At 44.0% G+C, this 25292-nt stretch overlaps 1 protein-coding gene across 4 annotated transcripts in view; it reads left to right on the top strand.

Moving 5' to 3' along the window:
* Positions 1-25292, top strand: part of LOC143374237 (puratrophin-1) — a 464976-nt gene that overhangs the window by 379375 nt on the left and 60309 nt on the right. For all 4 annotated transcript variants that reach the window (XM_076822217.1, XM_076822208.1, XM_076822226.1 and 1 more), the window contains one exon: positions 14239-14364. In XM_076822217.1, coding sequence (XP_076678332.1) covers positions 14239-14364 — 126 coding nt within the window. The remainder of the gene's footprint in view (positions 1-14238; positions 14365-25292) is intronic.

The raw sequence follows: 25292 nt of genomic DNA, 5'->3' as shown, positions 1-25292 counted from the left end.
GCACACAGTGGGCACACACAGGCCGGTGTTCACTGTCATTAGAGGAGGGAGCGCGATTAGAGTTGAAATAAACTCGCTCTGATACAAACGGCTACGCGATCAAATTGATTCCCCCGCAATTCCCCACGGTCCTCTATTTTCCTCCCTCGGCTCTTCCCTTCCCGTTGTAAATCGTCTAATGAGATCGCTGAAAAATAGTCGTGCCTGTATAATCAACTTGTGCCACGCAATCTCCCATTTAATATAATATGTAATAAAATATCAAAATAAATTCCTATTAAATGAAATTTCAATAAATCTGTAGTTGTAAATAATTTTGCTTTCTTCTTTGTTATTTCTTCATGAATAATTACGTAGGCCATCTCTCCCAGAGACGCGAACCACCCCTCCCAACGACGAGAGCCATCTCCCCTAGAATCTGGGGAGAGATGGTCAGATGGCATGACTTCAGTTTTCAACTCGATTTTCAGCAAATATTGTCTTCAAGCAAATATTCAACAGTTTTTCTGAATCAGCATAAAATTCTGAACATACTAGTGTAAGAACCGAGAACGGTGGGATTCTATGAATCCCATCAGCAACGCGGCAACGCCGCGTCGACCGTAGGGACGACCTGGCAACAGGAAACTTTGAGAAGGCACGACATTCGTCGCCTGGCCGCTGTTGTGTGATCAGCAGAACTGTTTCTTTCTTTTTCAAATATACATAGGGGAAACCTGTCCAAAACCGTATACTCAAGGTTCAAGGTCCATAACTTTTTAAATTATAAACCAAACTGGGTAATGAAAACGGTATTTATTAAATGTTTTCATAAACAACACAAATAAACAAAAATATATTTGAAAATCCAAACAGCTACGTAAGAATAAAACAAAACCTGTTCTTTTTTCGATTTTGCCCCCGTTCTAAAGTAACAACAATAGTATTCAGCTCTATCCACGACGTAATGAGCCCTTCGGAACTAAACAACTGTTGTCTCAAACAATTCTTGCTATCTCAAAAATTATAGAAGTTACTTGTGGGTGGCTTGTCTTAGGTGCCTCGTCATGTATACACAAAAATTATTTTCAACGTTGTTTTGTCTACGCTTCTTTGGTTTGCATTTTTCGGTCGTCAATTTTTGAGTTTTAGCTCTTATGGATTCTTCTATATTCAGAGCAGGTGTTTTCTTCTTTTTGTTGCTTGAAATAGCGGGGTACGGTTTTACCCCGTTCGGTTGTGCCCCGAGACGTAAGCACTTACACTTTTCGTTACAGCTAAATACGAAAATGACAATAATCGGCCTTGATCTTCAAAACATAATAGGAATAGATACTGTTAATAGATATCTTCGCGTAACTTACATTCTAATTACCAAAACACTATATAATCCACTTAAGGTCAGTCGAAAATAAGACCAGAGCACTTAGAAACAGAATAAATTTAATAATTCGCTTAAGCACACGTCTTTCGACACGAGTCTCTGTTGACTAACAGTTCAATATGGCGAAAAAACAATTGCACAACGCGCGTGGATTTCTTTAATCTATTTTCAGGAATAAGTACGGTTTACGGTTTTTCAAAAAGTGTAGTGACTCCGTAGTAACAATCATCCTACATTAGGTTCATTCTGATAAAATAAATAATACCAGTGTTAGTTTTAAGAGCCATTTTATGCTAGGTGAACTGTCTCTACTTACCTTAACCCATATAATAACCACCCCCTAATTCCAAACGCACCCCCTCTAGATTTCACTTCCACTGAGATTCACTACGAGCTCCCAACACTTAAAACTTCAAATCATCCCACCTGCCAGGGCTGTAACAATTCCTAGACGCCCTAGGAAAAGGAAAAACATGGTTGCACAGAGGGGGTTGGAACGGACGCCGCGTCTCGTTAATTTCACGAGAGGATTTACAATCGGGCGTGCTCCTACCGCGCGCCTCGGCCAGAGGATCGTTTCATAGCCAGCTCGGGCGCATAAAACCCGCGGGCAGGATACAGTATTTTATACCGCGAGGATTTCATTGTGCTGTCCCGCGATATCCAGGGGATTACGTTTGGCTCGCGGTCCTTCTCGTTAAGACATTCGCGCCTGTTAATGGCCGCCGCGCCGCGCAACGAGCTTCACACACGGGGACGCCCGTACATGGCGCAGAAGCGGCTGGTCGCCTCGTAAAATATGACGCGCATCTTCTTATTAGGAGTAAATTGTATCCTCATTATACCACGGGCTCCCCCGTCGCCGCGCCACCTTTCCGCGTTCTCGTTTTCTTTAATCGCGGCTTACCAATCAGACCACCACCTGCAATCGAATTCCGCGGGCTTTTTAATAACCTCCGCTCGGTCGTTTTATGGAAGTCTTCGCGAAAAAGGTGTGCTGCTGCTTTGGCTCCCGGCTGTGAATATTCGCGCGTTGCGAGGAGTTTGTACTAAGGAATCAGCGGTAGAAGTATCAGATAGATGAACCGGAGGTGAATCTTAACCCTTCGTGGTCACAATATGTGTTTGCCAATATTTCTGTGAATTTTTAGATATGAATAATAAAATTTGAAAATTAGGGGAATTTTAACAAAATATTTTTCGCTATTTATCGCTATTTTTTCATTACAAATTACTAGTAGTTAAACATCTTGAAATATCTTTCTTAAATAGTTCTCGACTGGTTGATTTATTATTAAAGAATTAATCAATTACTCTGCAAATTTTGATCAGAAACAAATTTTGTACACCTTCTTTCTGACGAGTAACCTTTTAAATGAGCAGAAATTGGGACATTTACCTTATAATCGCTTTTATCCACAACTATTTTTCCAAATACAAATTTCAGCATATCAAAATTTACATTTTTAGAAAAAGACTATTAGAGCGCTATTTAGGAATATAGAATTATTAATGAAAAGTCAAAAGATTCAAAAATACGAAAATGGTAACTCAGAAATGAAGCTGAATCCCTTGTGACCAGAATTGTGATTATGAGAAGGTGTGACCATAGTGGGTTAAAGGGGGTGGTATTTAAACCTGAGGGATCTAGGAGGAAGGATGAACTTAAATAGATGAGGATTGCACGAGGGATAATGGTAAAAGACGTGAAAGGTGTTGCAAATGTGGATAAGCTGCACGTTTTAGGGATGTTTAAAATAATCCGAATCGGTAATCGATGCTTGCCAGCGAAGTGAAAGACAAACGCCCATGAGAAGGTGATTACGCTGTCCGATTTTCTCCCGATGAATTCTAGGAAATGACTCGGCGCGTTTCAGGCGGGCTGATTGTTATTAAAATAGCACGTTAAGGCCGGTATACCCGAGTCGCTCGATTCTTATCAGCCGACCCAATTCGTTATTAAGCCACGATATCGCCGCGTGCTCGCGTAACGCCGGCATTCAAATCACGAACTGCATGCCATTGCCCGATAAAAATCGCTCGCGGTACATTGATCACGTATAATTTATGAGCGGCGGTGTCGCTCAACGAGGCATACTAGACCGCTTACATAATTTATAAAATCGTCATGTAGTGTATCTACCATTCTATTCAAAACGCCTTGCGCCAGAAAAATCAGGCCCAGTCGGTTGTCTGTCAAATTATTTCCCCCTTGGAGCACTCAGGGCCAGTCATAAATCGCGAGCCACTTTGGGTGCCTAAAATTGAGATATTTATTAAAATTCTGAACGACTGAGTTATTGTTTATTATATGCGAAACTGACGTAGGCTATGGCTATGTAACTGGTAAGATGTCAACATTCTACTTCTACTAGAATAGGGGAAGGGACGCGGAGCCTAGAAGGCAGAGATGGGCAACAAATTATTTGAAATAACAATTTCGTACGCAAATTTTTATTTCAAATAATTTTTTAGAATAGAATGAAATTGGAGACCCTGAAAATTTCTGTGCTAGGATACTTCTAGACTTCTTCTATGAGGGAGAAGGAAGGGAGATCTACTTAGACCTCTGGGACCCTTGTGATACCCTGAGCCACCTAGCAGAGATGGACAAAAAATTATTTGAAATAAAAATTTGTGTACGAAATTTCAGAGTCTTCAATTACATTCTATCAGAGCTACATCGATCCCTTCAAGGGGGGTGGGCACCTTGGACATCTTCAAGAGATGTACAGTAAATGCCATTAATCAGATCTTCTATCTGGGTCACTGTTTAAAAGAAAAAAATTGCTACGTAAACTTCTGATTCTCATGCTTCCAAGGTGGCACCTCCCTTAAGCGCTACACAGCGTTCCACATTAGAGCATACTCGTTTCGCGCAGGGATACACTGTTGATTGGTTTACTGACCGGCAGGGAAAGTGCTACAACCAATCGCGTGTGTCAGATCCGTATCGGATACATCACTAATCGGTAGGAGCGTCGGTATGCTCTTATTTGGAACGCAGTTTAGACATATTTTCTTCAAAACCCTCCAAAATTATAGTCCTCTATTTCAATCCCATCAGTACCAAGATCACCTGTATAAGATCTCACCGCCCGAAACACGTGGCAAGAAACGCTATTACTACCACAGACATGGCCTGACCACTAATCAACACACAACTTTGAACTCAATTTTAAGACTCATCCACGCCATTACAGATTATACCCGACATAACGCTGCTAAATGGAAGCACGAAGCTGAAACAGAGAAGCGATTTTACATTATCATACATGTTATTAACCGTCGAAACGATTCGCAGCGGCGATTCTCGGACGCCCGAAATTGTTTCCCTCCTACGGCCATCCCTGCTCCACTCAGAGGGACCGAGACGAATGTCGCTCCCCGCCATCTCTCTCTCTCCCTCTGCTGGTCACCTTACCAGCCCAACGAGACCGAGAATGAGCGAAAGAGTGGCCCTGGGCGGTGCGATTACTCATTGAGACGTTGATTGCGGCTATGGCATACTTATCGACTCCTTACAGTCGGCCTTTTTCGGAGCAAGAAAACCTGAGCGGTCGAATTTCGGATACCTTCTTTTCCCCTCCGCCCCGAGATGTACTATTTTACGGCCTGTTAGAGGCATGAGTAATTGTCCCACGTACCGTCGGTACTTGGTCATAAAAGATCGATGGCATAGCGTCGATCGCCAGTCTACGCTGCTCGATCGTCTCTCTCCTTTACGATCGCCGCGCGTTAATACCTCCGCGATGTCGAAGCTCGAAGAAAGAGCTCGGTTTTATACCTGCACAACTTTCTTCAACGGTGATCGACGTTACGCAACGTGTTTGCGTGGCAGAATTCGTCGGGGAAGCCGATCGAGCGTCTGTTCTCTTTGCGCCCGGGGATTTTATATCCGATTTCTTTGTCGTTTATGTAATCGTCACTCGATTGATTTCGCGCTTTACGGGGTGATGAATCGAGGCGAAATTATGATGGATGCTGGTGGTGAATACTCGAAGAGAAGTTGAAACGTTTAATCAGGAACAGCCTCGTGGAAAGATAACAACGGCGAGCTTTCCACGAGGGGCTGCATCGAATCACCCGGCAACGCTTCCATCAACGAGGAGTCTATAAATACGCGCTCCGAGAGAAGAGCGTTTTACAATATCCGGCATCAATCCCTCGCATACTTCGCCGATGTAACTCCGTGCAAGTCAAACCGAGTATAATCTCGTAGCACGCCTGATACCCGGCTGACCGATAAACCGAACGATACGCCTATCGGTGCGAACATCGCGCGAACTTTCAACGACAGGGATTCCTGCGTGGGTGCGATCGATACGAGCTCAGCGGTGGCTCGGGGTATAAACATCAGCAAGCAGACTCCCTTGTCCACGAGGCGTGGACGTGGTGATTGGTAATCGCGGAATTGTTGTTGGAAAATTTGAAGGCTTTATCTGTCATCCCTTGTGAATTAAATTGGGTCATTCTCTGTTTATGAATAAACAACAAACTTTCGATCGAACGTGGCGGGGCACTTCAGAATACAGAATATGGAATAAGTTTAGGTTCCGATTAATTTAATATTCCCTGCATCTGTGGTAAATGTTTAACGTGGAACTGTGATTGTCAAATTGGCGTCACTGGTTCATTTTGGGGGCTTACTTTGAATGCACTTTTGTCTCGTCAAATAATGCTACTATTCATATCGAGAACTGTGCAATTTTAGTATTTCATTTTAAGACATGCAACTAGCTTTTTAAATACGCCCACAATGGCCCTTCAAGCTGCTTTAAGGGGGAGCCCTATTTAGGACGCTAGGAATAAGGTGATACTTGGGAATTTTTTTCTGAGAAACTGTTGAACGGATCTTTTCCAAACTTTCAGGGTATTTTAGTACACATTCCAACAATAAAAAATAATTTTTTCGTTACAAAGTGTTCGGTAGAAATGGAGATATAGGAATATGTTCGTTAGGACTCGCGCGCCGGAGTTGCAAATTTGCGATTGTAATGGTGGCCCCAATTCTTCCCTGAAATAAAAAAACCAAGGATTTTCTTATTTCTGGTACAATTACATTGTCGATGAACCTAACAGACGGGAAAAAAGTTGAAAGTTGGCAAATTGGTGGGACTTGAAAGAAAAAGTTACGATTCTGCTCCAAGATATTTCGTACTATTTATGGAAAAAGAGGTGTTCAGTTCAATTTATTTATCAAAGTTATAGGTCCATCGACAATGTAATTATACTAGAAATAAGAAAAACCTTGGTTTTTTTATTTCAGGGAAGAATTTGGGCCACCATTGCAATCGCAAATTTGCAACTCCGGCGAGTCCTAACGAACGTGTTCCTATATCTCCATTTCTACCGAACACTTTGTACCGAAAAAATTAATTTTTATTGTTTGAACGTGTACTAAAATACCCTGAAAGTTTGGAAAATATCCGTTCAACAGTTTCTCAGAAAAAATTCCCAAGTATCACCTTATTCCTAGCGTCCTAAATAGGGCTTCCCCCTTAAAGCGAAGAGGGTATTATCGCAAAACGACTCTGTATATTTTTCTTTTTTTCTCTTCCGTTATATAGGTTAATTATTATAGACTGCCTCTTTTTTCATTAGCTGTATACTTCGTTGTAACTAAAGGGCACCTCCCGGTAAATAAATAAATGATCGAAACCCTCGATTGATCCCCCGGAAACTGTTCAATTAGCTTGAATGAGGGTCGCGTGAAAGGGAGATGAAGCGCGGCCGAAGCACCCCGCGATCGCGGGCGAAAATTTGGGTCTCGTCAGGTCTCCGAGCTAAGCGATCATGTTCCTGGTTCGACGTCCTTTCCATCTCGTCCGCGCGGTGAATGTGGGACGATAAAACGAGGCTCGTTCCAAAAGCTGAACCGGGCGGCGTCGTAAAACGCGTGTTTCGGGGAAGATGCATCGTTACTTGGAAGGTGCCCGTCGTGGCCGGGAAAAAAGGGGAGCACTGTCGGTATTTATCGGAGACAAGAGTGTCCCCCGCGATAGCGGTCCTAAATACTCGTCGTAAAGTCAGTGTATATAGCTATCGGTCTGCTGAGTTGTTGCTCCGACTCGTGAAGAAAGGTCCCTTGCTCCCTTGAACAGCGACAAGGCCCGAGTCGCTCGTAATTCTCAAGTGGACGGACAAATGAGACATTGAGAGCAAAGGCGGACCAACTCGCATTGAGAAAAATGAATTTTTCCTATTGTACATGATTAGTACTGCCTAAATTGGAATACATTATTGCTACTAATTCAATGTCGCAAAAAATGAGGGTTTGTCCGTTTTTGCTCTTCATGCCACAAATGTACCGAGGAAATGGGTTGAATGTGTATAAGTCCAAGTACCGTGACTCCGAACTGCTGTTCCTGCTCCATTGTTTCATCCCTTGGAACCGAGTGAAACGTTTCTTTAAGGTTCTGCAAGCAAATATCCGATTTTTTGTTTATGTACGTGTTTAAAAATATCAAACATTAAAAATCCTGCTCATCAATATTGAGTCAGAAAAGTCAACTATATTCGGCATATTGGATTCACCGCCTTTAATTTCGAAAATCTGACTTTAAATTCCGAACAGGCGGCCAAAAAAGCCCACAGATACTGATCTTCGAAAAGTGCTGTATAATTCGCTAAATATAAAAAAAAATCAGCAACGAAATTCAAAATTTCGGCCAGACTGATCTATAGAGAATTTAATTGCGAAGAATTTAAAAAAAAATCGTCAAGTTTTCCGAAAAATTATGACCTGTAGGGTGACTTGAACAAAAAATGTCATTATGTGCGTTGGTGTGGGAACTGTTCTCATCCAAAATGGAAAAACTAAGGTTTATTATCTTTATTATGTTTGCCGCTATAGTTGAAACCACGGTCGAGTTTCCTCTTTGCATGAAATTAATTCCATAGAACGAAAACAGCTAAATTTATCAGCAAAAATCGAACATTTTTAAAAAAATTATGCTATCCTGTAAATTTGTATTGTTAAGTGGCCCTACGTTTCCAACCATAGCGACAAATATAATAAATAAAATAAACCCTAATTTTTCCATTTTGGATGACTGGAACAGTTCCCACACGATCACCCGTCGGAAAAGGAATTTTTTTGGAGAAGCTTACGCCACCGTCTATATCTAGGTATACGTACGATAAAAAAGATGAAACAAAATTCTGAGTTTCGCGTGAAACATACCTTAACATACAGGTAAAACGTCAGATAGTATAAACTTACAGTTTTCGTTAAATAAATTCCGCGAAGATGGGGTCGAAAAAACGGGCAGTTACGCCAGTGTACCCCTTTAAGCTCGAACCTCCGCGGACGAAATTCCTGGATCAGCCACGCGAGTCGACGCGCAACGGATCGAATCGTCGCGCAATCGCTCAAGCGCACCGCGACCCCGCGATTTCACGGGGTCGCCGGGGTCGGGAACTCCGTGTCGCGGGGACGCGCTCGCCGAAGGTGTCCATATTAATCGACTCGCCCGCGGTATCGGGCATTCCCCGCGGCCGATAAGATCGCCGCGCGCGTACACCGCTCGCGTGAGAAGATGCACCGCAGGCGGAAGCGGCTCGCGCCGCCAGCGAACCTAAATACCTGTCTGGCCGTTAGGCGTGCACGCTCGCGCACGCTCGCGCGTGTTTACACGGTTTATAACATGGGCGCGCGAACGCGAGATAAAGCGCGCTCTCCTGGTGCCGACGCTCCTCTCCGCTCGCACCTGTGCGGCTGTGCGCGCTGCCGAGGCGCGTGCACGCTGGCCACCGATGGCATTTGATCGTCATACCCTTAACCGCGGCCCAGTGACCAGTGATGGTATTGGGGGCGGGTTTACTCGCGCATGCACGGCGATTTTAGCATCAGTATGGTACAAGTTTCGATAAAATGGGGTACCTTGATCACCCTGCTGCTTTCCCGCCAATAACTCTTCACCTATTAGTTGCGCTCTAACATAGATATGGTACTGCAAATTTCGCGCGTGCGCGAGAAAACCCGTGGCCAATACCATCACTGCCAGTGACCCGCGTAACCCGCGCGACGCTCTTATGATCCAGGAGCTTCCCTTGGATCCCTCAGCGGGATGCTGTGGCGCTCGGGCTACTCCCTTGGTGTTCTTTCATAGTCGCCAGGCTGAAGTAGCGACAGTAGTATTGATAATCTCCATAAAAAACTTGAGAAAAGTAAAAAAATTACGCCAAGTACATGAAATCAAATAAATCACAAAAAGTAGAAGGTAAGAATAATTATAAAATAAAAAAGATGTGAAATCAAAATGAGCTGCACGTACATAAAGGTAATGATAGATACAAATAAATATTTTAATACGAATAAACATTTTATTCAAAATACTTGGCGCTGCGAAACAGAAAAAATGTTAATTGTCCTCGAATTAATAATTTACAATAACTCTCTTATAATCTAAAATACATGAACATATACATATACAAAAAAATAAAAAAAAATTTAAATTTCTGACTGATCCATGAGACGATATTATGATATCTCTGTTATGCGCGGACCGATTTTATTGAAATTGGTCTTATTCGAAAGCTTATATGCGGTTTACATAAGAAAAATGCCTTTAAATTTAGGAAACATTGCAGGCGTGATGAGATATTAATGAAATAAGTTTCAGGTTAGGTTGGAATAGCCCGGCGACGAGTAAATGATAGCGGTAGCGACAGTCGACATATACAGGGTGTCTTTCCTGTACTTTCTTTCCTGTACTTGGCGTCGAGACGCTACCGCGTCTCTAGATTCACTGTAGGTACCTATTCTCTGTGTCACGCCTCCTTCTCTTGTCACTACGAGTAGAGGGATGTTACTCCCTGAATATGGGGGAATGTGTCGCGCCAGTAGTGCACTAAGGATCTTGGGGGAGCCGAGTTGAAGGGGCAAAAATATTTCATGCAAATTCAATAAAATTAGGTGATCATACAAATTTATTTAAACAATAAAATTCGGTTTTCTTTTCTTTTTACAAAGCTCTTGTATAACTCCGGTCGTGGTTACATTAATCTCCTTTTTCTTTGGGGGGTGCTAAGGCCTCTTGGCCCCCCTCTGGATGCGCCACTGTGCCGCGCGTATGTGAAAATTCCGTGCTCCGAAGACCGAGAAAATGGGGGTGGAGTCACGCCTGACGCGAAGCTTTAGGGGAGAAGTGACATTGAGAGGTCAATCAATGGTAGTAGCTTCTGAGTTTAGTGCATCAGGTTGAGGAAGGGTGTCTATTTGAGCGGGGTACGCAAATTGTGGAATATTAACTACCCCAGAGAGGTTGACATTCTGTATCTGAGTCTGAAAAATGTGATAGCAATGTATTTTGACAGGGAGTTCTCATGAAGCGATGACACAGTTGCATCGAACTGCTCGAGTCCTCCTCCTCGAACGCCCCCCAGTTATTCAACAAACACCAAGTCAGTGGCGTCTTCCCCATACAGGGCATATTTAGGTAAAAGCTGAGCTGGCTAATTTGTGTCCATAGCACGGTTCTTGCTGCGATCCCCCTCGATCGTGGAATTTCTCGGTGGACGCGGCTCGATGGGAATGAATGTGGTCCAGGAACCATAAACTCGTTATGGAACGTGTTTCTTTCACGTTACGCAGCAATGTTGCAGGTGTCCGTGCAGACGCCTCGAAATTCCGCGACGGGATTGCGTCACAATACCTTTTTTCGCAAGCGTAAACGCAGCTTTTAATGGTACACCTGCGTATCGCTTTGTTTTATTGCGTGCTTTCCGTAAAACCCGTATAACTCGTGACATAACCTAACTTATTCCTGGTACATTTCGCACTTCCTCGTGTTCCAGACGTTTCTTACTTAGAACTAATCGATTTTCGCGACTGGAACAGACTTCAGGCACGTGCGATTACCATTTAGTACCCGTAGTGTGGTAACAGAGTAACACAGAAATCGAAGAAGAATATTTAGAACTCGGTAGATAACGGTGGAAGAATTTGTAGAAACTAGGGCTGCGGTAGTGATCATCTAGGGAGTGATCGGTATAACCGCAGCCATTTTGGAGCAAAACCGGAAATAACATAACCTAAACGTTTATCTATCTCTTTCTATCAGTATTTCTCTCTCTCTCTTTTTGTCAGTACTTCTGTCTCTTTCTATCAGTATTTCTCTCTCTCTTTCTGTCTCTTTCTTTTTTACAGTTTCTTTCTCTGTCCACTTCCGCTTTTGCTGCAAATCGCGGCAACCAATCAGCGACGATACACGTTCTTCCGATCACGTTGTTCTACCTAGAGAATCACTAGGCTGCGGAGGATTGCAGCGCCGTCTACTTGCAGAATTTGTAATTCAAGAATATTTAGGGGCGGTATTCGCAGTCGCTACTTATTCTTAAGCACATGCTTAAGCATTCGGCATCCTTTACTAGCTACTAGGTTAGTAGAGGATGCCGCATGCTTAAACATTTGCTTAAGAATAAGTAGCGACTATGAATACCGGCCCAGAAGTGTCTTGCTGTTGGTCCAATTTACTCTGCAATAACTTTAGAGTAGGGCCGGTATTCATAGTCGCTACTTATTCTTAAGCAAATGCTCAAGCATGCGGCATCCTCTACTAACCGAGCAGCTAGTAAAAGATGCCGAATGCTTAAGCATTTGCTTAAGAATAAGTAGCGACTATGAATACCGGCCTAGAACTCGAATTACAAATTCTGCAAGTAGACGGCGCTGCAATCTTCCGCAGCCCCAGTTTCCACAAACTCTTCTAGCATTTTACTACCGAGACTATAGTATTCCCCCCCAGTATTTGCGCGTGAATAATTTTCGCAGGAGTTTCATCAGATCCGAGTCGCAATTATCGACATACTTCTCCACACACCATGGCAAATCCCAGCAAATGAATCCTGACAGTGCTCTCGCCCCACGAGCAGGCTTCCACGCCTCTGCCGGCCAATATTCGACCGTCGTCCTAACGCGGCCCAGTGACCCGAAAACCGGCAGCTTTGCTTATGATCGAAGTGGTTTCGCGGCCCCTCGGTCCGCACTGAAATAGGGGGCCCCTTCTCTTAATTCGAGTTCCCCGTCGATCCGAACGCCGAGGACGACATCCAGCGTCTCTCTCCCTCCGGTCTTCCCACTTGGCGGGCATTCTCTCCTCCCGTCTGCTCCCGTTAATTATTCTCGCGTACTTTTCGCTCGCCGGCACGTCGCGCCGCGACGACGAATCATTAATCACGCGTGACACGCCCGATCTAATTATCGACTAACAGCCTCGCTGCTCCCCTCGGCCAGGCCGACCCCCGGGGGTAATACGCGCTCGACAGGTGAACTAATCTCCGGAGGCCTGATTTTCCAGCCTGGAAAATTGTAAAAGCTGCGCATTCATTCCCTCGACGATTCTCGCCTGCCGCCTGCTCGCGAAGGCGAATAACTTGATGTGCTATTTGTTTTAAGCACGGAGTCGTGATGGAGCGAGTTCGGTATTTAAGGGTGTCTGAGGAGCGGTACAAGTGGAAATTTATTGAACACGTGTGGTTGCGGTGCTGATGGAGTGGAAGCGAATTGATTTCACGAGAGTGGGCTCTCGTGTTTCGCCCTGTTTCATTCTATTATGTTATGTAGATTCTAGAGGTTTGAGTAACTGCTTACGTAATTGAGCGTGTTTTAGGGAATGTAGGGGGATGAAGGAATTTATGGTAATAGTTACAGAATGCTTCGCTACGGTATAGAGCTGTTACTTTTTGACCCGTCGGGTACCCGGGTGCACACCCTACGCACAGTGGTTCGAGTATGCTACGTGCTAGCTGGACAAAATTATTTTTTCACAGTGTTGGGTTTATATGGGGTTCAAATTGTTAGAAACAAACCTGATTCGTACCACAGTTTATTATTTCCCTAAAAATATCAGTAAAATAAAAATATGACTAATTCAATAAAGGAAAAAGAACAAAACGACAGTAGGTATTGTACTTTAACTATAATTATCAGTTATAACATTATGATTATTCCTGTAATTCCTGTTATTCCTGTCAAACATACCTGGCAGGAATATTTGTATATAATGGTACCTATAGGTAGGTACGTGTGAACTTCATTGATTCTCTAAAATGTTACTGCACACTCGCTGTGGGAATATTGTTACAAAATGTTCTTACATCAAATTAAATCTATCCCGATGAAATATGAGCGCTAGAATGGGAGTCGTCCTTTCTCCTGATAGCCTATTAATAAATTACTGGTACGTTACACGAAACTGGTATTTATTAGGCGGCAGGGGTAAGGAATAGATTGTACAACGAGCTGGAATGTCATTTACAGCAGCGTTTTACTTGCAATTTACGAGGTTATTCATAAATAACAGGGCCCCGGCTGTCGAGCGCGGAACAGCTGCCACCGTTCTTAATTACTTAACGAATCTCGGCGGACACTAATTACTCGCCTGCAACGTTAAGTTTTGCAACCGGGTATTAGAAGATTTCAAGCAGTCCGCGTTGTGAAACCTCGATAATGACAGCGGCCGTATATTAACCCTTCCAAATGTATCGCGCGTTATGTCGAAGCCACGTTCAAGCTTCACGTTAGATGCTCGATTATTCCGTTTTTCATAGACTTTCCTTTTTGGCTTCACCGCAGCAAATTGCTTCGGAACTATGTCAGAAATATAATTGAAGGCCATACACATGTAACAAAGGTCATTTAAATATCAGTCGAAGGTTTTTGGAAGGTCACTTGAGGATCCTCTAAAAGTATTTAAGGATCCCTTTAAAGGAGCCTGAAGGTCATTTCGCTGGGGTTTGAAGGTTATTTAAATGGCAATGACGTTCCAGAAGCGCTCGAAGGCCTTGCAAATCACAGCTTCGTGATCCCCCAGCAAGTATTCTTAACTCTCAACTCATCGAGTAAGATAGTGAATTTCCTTCTGCTGCAGGTATTGTCCTGGCTGTGCAAGAAGGGCGAGGATATACTGTCGAAGCACGCGCAACACGCGGCGACGAGCCTGACGGCGGCGCGGCTCCACGAGAGGGAATTCGAGAAGTTCTATTTCACGTCGATGGTGAGTACACTTGGCGTCAAAGCCGTTTTACGCTGCGGCGGCTCCGCTCGATATAATGGGATCGAAAGCAGAGAGACGAATCGGCCCATATATGCTCCCAAGGATTTCACTTTTTTCACGTCCCATTGGGCCTTTCGTCACGCTTCGATACGGAAGAGATTCTGCCAAGAGTCGCCGCGGAATGACCGAAAGTTAATAAAAGGTTTCTTTGTGAGAAGCCACAGCTGCCGTGACTGCCGCTAATTTCGCAAACTTCGTTCTCTATCGCCTGAAACGACGATTAGAGAAAACACACTCTCGCAACACTGTACCTAACGAGACGAAAAAAAAAAGAACGAAGGAGATGAAACGACGTTAATGTATCGTGTTTGAAAGCGCGGCCCCGTAACACACGGTTACACAGCGATAGAAACGTGATTATTCGGCGTTCGGCGGGTTGGAGCCGATCGTAGATAACGATTTCATTTAGCCAGATGTAACAATTGAATATGTAACGATGACTTTCGAATTTCCTTTGAACGGAGCGTGCGCGATAGCGATCGAGATCTAATTTAGGATCTTCCGCGCTTCCCGGCTATCGTGACTTCTATTTCTGATCCGGGTTTCTTTAATTCCGCGACTTTTTTTGCTACTAACCCCTACTGAGAATGAAAGCATTTTTCCATACCAGCTACAATGATCCAGTAGATCGGTTCTATCTTACCGACGGATCTATGTGATCTATCGATCCGTCGGTAACAAGCCATGCGTGAATTTTAATCTACCTCTAATCAACACCTGCATTGTGTCCGTCACGAATACTAAAAACGCTTTAAGATCGAGAAACGAACAAAGCGCAACGGCGCGAAGAGAAACGGCCACACGCGATCCACGATAGATCGCCTCGATCGCGTGAGATCGGTAAGACGATTTTCTAGTCGCGTGCTGCCGCCTGGCGCCGTTAGTTCCAAGTAGCACTCTGCAATACCGATCGAGTTTACCGCGGAAATTGAAATAGTTTTAAATGCCTGGAGCTCCGTTAACCGCGGCGATTATTTTTCCCCGGCGGTTAGAAGGGACCGTTTAAACGATTGGAATCTCATCAGGTCCCTATAATGGGCAGATCCGATCGCAGCCATCAGTGGAAACGCGCCAAGTTCGCTGGTAACTTTTGCAATTAGAGAAGTATCTTTGGAGGGAGTCGATTAGGGGTTCTTCCGCGATGGAATCCTAAGTGGATAGCGGTGTCTGGTCTTATCAATCAATCGCGCAGGCCCGTGTCCAACGACGACGCTTTCCGTTCTTCGATAACGCGACGAAACGTGACCTCCGCTTTCCTAGTTTCCCGTTTCTCCGATAGAGAACGGCGAAACTGCGGGCACAACCTTGGATTGCAATTAAGGAGAGACACAAGGAAATGATTCATGGAGACGGTTTGTCGCCGCTTATCTGGTTCTGTTCCGCGCAACGGGACAGTGGAATGTTGCTCTGCTGTGGTAGCTTGAATGCTGCGGGGGTCTGTATTTGGAGACTCGTGGATTTTCTGGGGGACTCCTGTTCCTTGGATAGTCGAAAGCAGTTCGAACTTGATTGGATAGATTGGTAATCTGAGCCCAGTCTCGTGTTACGGTTATGATACACTGTTACCTTTTTTGGGATTCGGGACCCATTAATTCATATTTTATTTCATTATTACCGTTTGCTGTTTAGAAGGAGGTTAAAGGATACCTTCTTCTTTCTTTGAAGGTTTATTATCTTTGTAGATTTGCAGTTAGACAACGTTAACTTTAAAAATAAAGGACATGGGTAAAGTGTACAATGACTGGCACCCTAAGCGGAAATCCCAATTGGAATGTTTATATTTTTTTGTGAAGTTTTTACATGGTCTTAATTTTTAGTTATTATCAATGATTATGGATTTCTCATTAAAATAAAACATTTTGACTACCTATTAAGTCTTTTGTTTTAAAAATATTCAATGAAAAACAAAAATAGGCATAAAAATACAATCATTGGCATCCTTAAATTTGAGGTTATACAGAAAAACATATGAATTTAAAAACGAAGTTTAAAGTGTTTAAACAGACTATTTCTTTCACTATTAAATACCTACAACACTTACAAGGGAAGATCCCGAACCCGAAAATTAAAAAAATTCAGAAACTTTGTGAATATGTAGGGGATTTCCTCCTGATTACAACGCAATTTTGGTTTGCTACCCAAATTCACTAGAAGTTGGTGAAATTAACCCCTGAAAATTCGGCTATTTTCCAATTTTGTGTTAGCACTCAAGTTTACCCTATAACTGAAGAAATTCATCGACGTCTCCAATTCCAAAGAGAATCGCCCCCAGCTCGACAACTTGGATTCAAATCCCGATCCAGCGACCCCCTCGACCAACCCTTCATTTCCCAAAGTACAATATTCATACCTCCAGCTATGAAAGCCCAACAATCTATCTCGACGATCCATAAATGTCCCTCGAACCCCGCAGATTTTCGATTCACCCGACTTTCTCCGTGTGATCCCGGGTAGCCGATGTCGAGGCTCAATAAAACGGTTGTCGCTCAATTAATCGGGCCGAGGGGGGCGAACCCGGGCAAGAGAAACATATAAATCCCGATCGCCGAGCGGGACGTTAATTAATCATGCAGCACCCACTTCAATTACACGTTGAGATGCTCCTCGCGGTGGACGGTACGGTCGGATCGTTATCCAAAACGCGTGGTCGTTTTTCCCGCTCGGCCCAATGACCCCCATCTGGCCTTATCCGCGCGCACGCTGTCATAATTGTCAACCGATGATCGAGAAAACTGATTATTTGGGTCGGCCGTACGGAACTGGAACGTCGATTTATTATGAAGCGATCGGGAGGTTTGCCGCGCGCCGGCAACCCGATTATTTGGAGCATCGGGTTAATTGCGAGACGTCCGGGCTAAAGGAGCGTATCAATCGAAATGATCGTAAATTAATTCGACGATAAAGGTACCGGTGGAATCGACCGGTTCGCTGGATGAGAATAAGATCCTTTTTTTCTCTCTCTCTCTCTCTCTCTCGATGATACGAGACCCTCCCCCTACCGTCGATCCAGATGCATGTGTTTAAAAGCCCCCGACGTCTCCGGAGGGGGAGGTACGTACGTTTTTGAAACGCGCCGACGTTATCGTCCCTTCTCATCGTTCTATATATGAGAAATATTGGGGGGTTTAATGCGCTGCTGGTAGGTAGTCGTTACGTCGAGTGTTATTCCATAACTGTCGAGGTAAGGGGCAATTTGGCTTCGATCGAACCGGTGGGCGGAGTGCAGGCTTTATGTAACTGAGTAGTTGACTTTACTTGCGTTAATGCTAGATCCTGTGATTGACGTGTTCGTGCATTGTGTTCCAACGCATCAGTTGCTCCTCGAGGCTCTGGGCTTCCTTTCTACCCAGTGACCCACTAGTTTCCTCGCAAAGGTTAACAAGAATGAAAGCTGTGCTAGCAAAGTACGTGATCCATGTGTAGGAAGGTTCAGGGAACAACAGCATTTTCTGTAGAGTCATTGGTGTGCCTTATTGCTTGATAGTTGTGGGATCAAGTATATTATAAGTGGACGAACTTGGTCTCCCTACTGTTCCTAAGGGTACGTTTACGTTGGAGCTGCGATAAACGATTCGAGCGACGATAAGAGCGAGATGACTGTATTATTATTCTGTAACTTACTGTAATTATCTTTTACTATAAGTGTTCTTGTTCTTAACGGGCTTGTCCCGTGAATAAATAAATAAATAAATATATAGATGACCAACGATAAAAGCGTCGAGAAAGAAATATTTCTCTTTCTTCGCTATTATCGCAGCTCCGACATAAACATACCCTAACGCGCTGGTTTCAAAAATCTGAAATTCTACCCTTTCTCTCCAAGTCACCCCTAATTTCGACCATAAATATTCAGATACTAAATTGACTGTTATTCAGGAATAAATATCGAGTTTCCTCCCGCTACTGTTCCCAACGCACCAATTACCATATTTCTGCCCCATTTTCCTCCAGTCACCCACAATATTCTTCCAGCACTGTGTCATAATACTCCCACAAAGAACTCAACCAGCCATTTTTCTCCGCGCAGCGCAGTAATCGTTGTTGTAATGGTTGCGTTCAGAATTAACTGGACTCGGTTCGCCGTACCTCTCAATCACCCAACGTCCACTTTTTGCCTCGAACCGTTTCAGCCACACAATCCCCTCGGTATTTACAGGCAGCTCTCGCTTTCCGCGAGCGCGAATTTCTCCGGGATTCTTCGGGTGAAAGAGAACAAGAAGCGCTTAATTGCCACGCGACTCGACACTTAGCTCGCGCTGTTCGCCTCGTACAAGGCGAAATTCGCGGTCGACCCTGCGCTGCCCTCGATGTAGCCGCTTCCGTCGAGAAGGGCGACGGTTCCTCAAAGTACAAAGCATTGTCGCGCACCGGAAAACGGCTCGGCGTCGAAGAGACCGTCAAGGTAGGCCACGTAGTGGACGATGGCGTTCTCGTAACCCAATTACGCGACGGAGGAGGCGACGTGTCCGTGGCGAGAATAAAAACGAGCCGTTTACGGCCGCTTTAATAGGTCGTTCGTGAAATCACGGCTACTCGCGGTTCCTAAAAGGAAATTCCAACGGTCGAAAACATTTAGTCGACGCTGGAGAAAATCCGGAGTCGTAAAACTGGCGGGGCTATAAACGGAAGCAGGGTCCTATTGTCGGGCTAAGTGGCTGAAACTAAGAATCTGGGGAAAAAAGTGACCGAAACCTTGTTCAGGGACATGCAAAGCATTTCCTTTCTAAATTAGTTCCTGTGGATCAGTTTCTGAAAAGCTTTTTATTACGGACAAATGGTCCTGGAACTTTAAACCTCTGCGGGGCTGATGCTTTAAGATATAACTCTGTTTACCACCTCGGATAATTTACGACTCCAAATTTTCTCTACCGTCGACTATACACTGTGGACCGATAAACATGTGACAAGCCAATTCTAGAGTACCAAGTGGAATTCTATGATGATCGCGGTCATGAAATTGACTGTATTCAGTTTTCAGTCTGCTTTGAATTTCAGTGGGGTTTGGAAATTAATTTTGTGGCTTCTAGGAAACTATAGAAGTGGTACATAAATGTTGAGTGAGGATAGTGTTTTGTTAGAGGAAACTGAAGAGAGTTGGTGAATGTGGAGTGTAAAAGCTTAGGTCTTTTTAAACGATTTTATTCAGCTTCGATCCTCTGTTTGTATGTTTATATTTCACACGTGCCGTCGCCGCATAGACGGCGAACGGCCGCCGTGACGTGTGAAAGGTCTCCATATGATCTTCGTTCCTTTTACCGTATAAACGGTGCCGTGCCGTGCCGTGAATGTGTGAAACAGGCCTAATTCTGATTTTATTGATAGGGGAAAAAGCCCAACCCAACCAAACGTTCCTTTCATCTTTTCCCCCATAGAAAAAATTAAAAGGTGTATGCTATAATTCCACACGATATTCCCAAGTTTGTGCCATCCTCCCTGAAGAATTTCATCAAGTTGTACACGTTCAAACATGAAGAAGACGCATCGATACAATTGGTACTATATACCTACAGTGACTCGCATTAATATTCGGACACTTTTTAAAATCACATAACTTTTTTAGAATTGGTCCAAATGACTTGAGAAAATTCCCGAAATCAGCGACTTTCGACCTTATTCTGCGATCTTTAAACGTTTGTAGCTCGGAGCAACGTTAACCGATTTTGATGAAATTTTAGGCACGTATACAACTTACTGCAATCTACAAACGATTTTTTTTTAATTTTCATAACAAGCTCGCAAAAAAAAGTTTAAAAATCGACCTTTACTATTCTTTTCGCTATTCCAACCAAATACATTTTTTTTCAAAACGACGAAACGCGTCAGTTAGCAAACTAATCCTTCTAGCTTCTCAAAAAAACTCAAGTTGTTTGGACCAATTCTAAAAAAGTTATGCGATTTTAAAATGTGTCCGAATATTAATGCGAGTCACTGTACATACTTTGTGCTCTGAAATTGCGATATGCACAGTTCGCGAGAGGTGCTACATCCCAGGAACGCGCGAGCATTTCGCTGGTAGCGCGACAGATGTTGCGTTCGATGCAAGAGAATATCTCGATCTCCCCTAAGCAAGTGGATCGAGTTTTGGGTGGGCGTAGCGCGCGGAACGAAGCCCGAGTTGGCGATTAAGCCTTTTCACGCGACCAGCCGACTGCCGCCGTAGGCCGTCCAGAGGGGTAGAGCTAATAAAATTTGGGGTTGACGAGAGGCAGGGCGTCCAATTTCCCGAGTGCAACCTCGCTCTTATAATAGATAAGGCGGCCAATTGAATTCGACGATGATCACCCATCGCGACCGAGCGGAATATTTCGTAATTTGAATACAGAGAGGGCTTCATCGATCTTCCGGGGCGAACAGGCTCGATCGCGGGGGTATTAAACGTGATATATTATGATGAAAATGGAACATTTAAAAAATGGATCGGCTTGTAAGAGAAATGGAAAAAGTTTGCCAACAGGTTTTCAATCTTCCAGACGTAATAAAATTTTTGCCTTTCATTATTGAATTTTATAAAGAATCTATCATTTTAATCTTCTATGGCGTTGAATCGTCAGAATTCTGTACTGCTTATAATATATCCGAAATATGTAATAGGCGAAATATGAAATAGGTTTGAGAGACAGAAAAGGGGGGAGTGGAAATCGAATTCACAGCGGGGCAATTAACATTTTAATCGTTTAATTAACATGTATGAACAGCTCGTCGGGCAGACTCGCATCTCCATGTTTATTAACTAATTAACAGCGTTGCTCGTACGCGTGTCTTAATTAAACCGGCACATGGAGGCTCGGCGCGCATTTCGTTGGAGCTGGGGACGCTGGCTTCCGATGCATCCTGGGCCTCGAGCAGCGAATAAGCGTTGAAACTAACGAGCATAACCGCCTTGTGCCGGTTCGACGTGTTGCAATCGAGTTTTCGAAACGATTTCCCGATCGCGATTCGTGACAGGCGTCCACCGGATATAGCGCGTCGCAACACCGTTCCGCGGGCGGTCGTATCGAGGAGCGATTAGAATCGCGATATCATTGAAAGACAAGTTCATCGAGACTGACTTTGAATCATTCACAGTTGGGGCTGGGAATGTATCTTCTGATAGAAGTAACTTTGACCTTTTTTGAAATGCTATTGGAGATTTGCAATGGTGTTATGAGAGTATTGAAAAGTTGAAAGGGAGAGAGGTTCCCTAAGTTCTTCAGGTACTACAAAATCTACAAATTCTTCAAATCATCCAAGTCCTCCAAATCCTACAAGTTCTCCAAATCATCCAAGTCCTCCAAATCCTTTAAGTCCTCCAAGTCCTTCAAATCTTCCAAATCGTACAAATTCGTAAAATCTTCCAAGCCTTCCAATTCCCTCAAGTTCTCCAAGACCTCCAAATTCTCCAAGTTCTCTAAATTCCTCAAGTTCTCCAAGTCATCTAAATCCTTCAAGGTTTCCATGTCCTCAAAATCCTACAAGTTCTCCAAATCCTCCAAATGCTCCAAGTCCTTCAAGTCTTTCGAAACCTACAAGTTCTTCAGATCTTCGAAATCTTCGAAATCCCCAAGTTGCACTAAAAATTTTAGAATCTTCCAAAACTAACATAGACACTACATTCTCAAGAATAGAGAAATCACTTATCGTAAATCCATCGTCCTTAACACAAAAATGGACGTCGGGGGCGTCGCGACGCGTTCCCTTCGACGTCCCCCTCCCCCGTTAATATCGCGTTATGCAATCGAGCTTTCGCGATATTACCTGGCGTCTGGTGGAGGAAACCGTAAAACCCCACGCCTTCGTCGCGTAAATGTAACGGGTCACGGTGAGCTTAGTACGTAAGAAACTGAAGACCTTGGAATACCTTGTATACGTGGGATTCTCTTCGTCGTTCCTCGCGCCTGATCCTCTCAGAGTTGCTCGTATTTGGGTTGAGCGTGTTTCGTTGTTGTTTCTTTTTTTTTTTCACCACCGCTCGCTATCTCCTCAGTGGCCTAATCAACTTCTTCTTAGCTGCTCCAATGATCGGTTTTACGAGCAATTCAACTGAATTAATGAACTCAGAGTAGTAGTCTTGATTGCCTTAACACTGATCGCCTCGTCTTCTAATTATGTATCGAGTTTCCTCTCTACCCTCAAGCTTGCTTGGCTACTTTAACGGAACAAATGGGATTCTGTAATTTCAACGAGCCAATATATCACTTTCGCGGAAACGAATCTGAGAATCACTGACTCAAATCATACGTATTAAGAGAAAAGACGTTGATAAAGTTAATCCACAGGCGCCGATTACTTCTTATGCCTGCATCCTATTCCCTTTTTCATTTAACACGTTACAAACCATAAAACACCAGTGCCTACCTGTAATAAACACACTAAAGAGCGTGCCACATGGACTCACCGCTCATCACTCACCGCAAAATCTACGTCGCTACTTAGTATCCACCTTTTCCACATTACCACCTATCCCTCGTTTCATTGAATTTCCATAAGCGATAAGAAAAGAACTAGGAAGAGCGACACGCGATTAGAGAATCGCGCATTCGCTCTAATCAGTCATAGGAGGGCGTTGAAACGAGTCTCACCTTTCAGCGACTATCTGTCTCGTTCCACTTCGGCCATCGACTAACCCACATATCTGTCGAAGTGCAATGCGTTTTATTTTTTCGCGATACACCTACGCGTGCGAGCAGCTATGCGTGACGCGGGCCAGTATTCGTCTCTTTGTCGTTGTTTCGCCGGTGAATGGCGCGCCGGGTGTGAACCCGCATGCCTGCAGTCGCATGTGCACGCGTATTAATCGGCTAATGAGTCTCGCTGCACCGTTCGTTGGTGGACAGACGTCTCCAGCTCCCACGAAGCCTCCGTTTAGCAATCTGAAACACGGTCCCCCATGGGGACACACGCGAGCACAAGTGCAACCCTCTGTTTGCTTTCTTTTTATCGCTTTCGATGACAGCTCGCCATTTACGGCGACGCAAGTTTCGAATAGAAACTTGAACACTGTTCGTCAATCTGAAATTTCAGCGATGTTAGGAGTAGAACGATTACCTACAGTTGTCTGTAGTGATTCGTATAGGTGTCCCAAGAAACGGTGGTCCTTGTGGGCGGAGCTCAGAGAAAGGGGCGTGGCCAGAAGCTGCGCAGTAGCAAAGCCGCAACACTAGATCACCCTACTGCTCGTTCTGAACCGAAACAAACGCGAAGTGAGAGATCAGAGTCGTAAGAATTCCAACCATTCCCCTTCTACCAGCGATACGAATCGTTGAGCCACTCGCATTATTCACCCCAATGCATTTCCCCTGCCCCTTGACGCTCCCTTGCCTATAATCTCGCATGCAAATCGACGAAATATAAATAGCTGGCATTATCTGTAACTGCAGAACGTGGACAAGTCCGTGACGTATCGAAAGGCGAGTAGCTGTTCAAGATTTCCGAGGCCGATACGCGACGTCCATAGATCACGGGTACGGTAACGGGCTTCCAACTCCGTTTTAGTCGCCTGCTGGACAGAATTCGCGAAAAGACAATTGATTCGAGCGGCAACGGTTCCTCGACGGCCACGCGTTACGGTACAAGCTGAATTGATCCACGGCTGGGTTAAAAATCTTCGACGCCCAGACGTGCCAGGGCCGAGTTATGTACGTGCTCTTCATGAAAAATGAATGGGTGACCCGGCTTTATGCGCAGTCACTGGCCAGCGTACCTGTGCCGCGTAGAAATGAGTGGAAAACGTAACTGTACCTTAATATCTTTCGACGAGATGTCATCGCTGAAAACGTGTCGTTTGGTGTCGAGTGTTTTGTCCATTGCCACCTGAGCGAGGTGTCGGCGACATTCTGGAGCTCTTCACGCGGGACACTCTCGTGGCTCGCGACTGGCATTCTTGACGTACTTAAACATTTTTACCGTTTTATGTTTTTTTTTTTTTTGTCGAGTGGCCCCGCCTCTGCTAAGGGATGCACCTGGAATATCAGAGCAATAGGGAAATTTGTAGGCGTTATGGGGCAAGGTTGCCTAGGTGCCTTTGGCTGGTAGCCATCTAATAGTGTATGCCTCGATACTAGATCACCTTGGGAAGCCTCGAACTTGCTCATCGCTACTCCCACAGAATTCATGCTCTGTTTCGAATGGTAGCAGGTTTCTTGTTTTATCCCGAGCCACAAACTATTTTATCTTGCAGATCAGGAAAATCAGGAGAAAGAGGAGTTGGGATATTTCTATCCCGAGTTCATTCGCATGCATATATATTCGACTTTCTCAACGATCACTGTAATAATTTAGATGTTTGTGAAAGATGTCCAGTGTCCCTCGTGGTTTATTGCTTTTATAGTTGGTCAGGAATTACGTGACGTGAATTTGTCACGTTCGATCCGTGTAATTGTGTTTCGAACCGAGAAATCTGCGAATGGAGAACCGCTTACGATAGTTTGCATGGATCTTTGAACAGCACGGATGTTTGAAACGAGTAGACACCGAATATTTCTTAGTTTAATTGATTTAAGTCAGTCATAGTTAAGTGGGGACCCCACCCAGAAACCACTAAAAAGTTTGGGATTTTTTTGTTCGTATAAATAAAAATATTGGGCCTGGATTTTTTTTACATAGTTTTAAAGCAATCTTTATTTTGCTAGAAAATTTTTTTTTTATGGAAAATTGTACAAAATGGCGGCTATTTAAAGTTGAAATCCTGATTTTTTCCTGCAAAAATTACGCGAAAAAATCAGGATTTCAACTTTAAATAGCTGCCATGTTGTTTTAACTTAATATTTCGGAAATTCCCTCCGTCAACCTGAGGATAAATTAATATACTAACGAAAACTTTTTTGTTTTTTTGATTTTAGATAATCTGGTTACGAATGTAATGAAAGCAACTTTTTAAAAATGCTTCTTGG

This window comes from Andrena cerasifolii, chromosome 1, assembly GCF_050908995.1.
Source record: "Andrena cerasifolii isolate SP2316 chromosome 1, iyAndCera1_principal, whole genome shotgun sequence".
Taxonomy (NCBI): Eukaryota; Metazoa; Arthropoda; class Insecta; order Hymenoptera; family Andrenidae; genus Andrena; species Andrena cerasifolii.
This window is presented reverse-complemented; position numbering and strand designations above follow the sequence as displayed.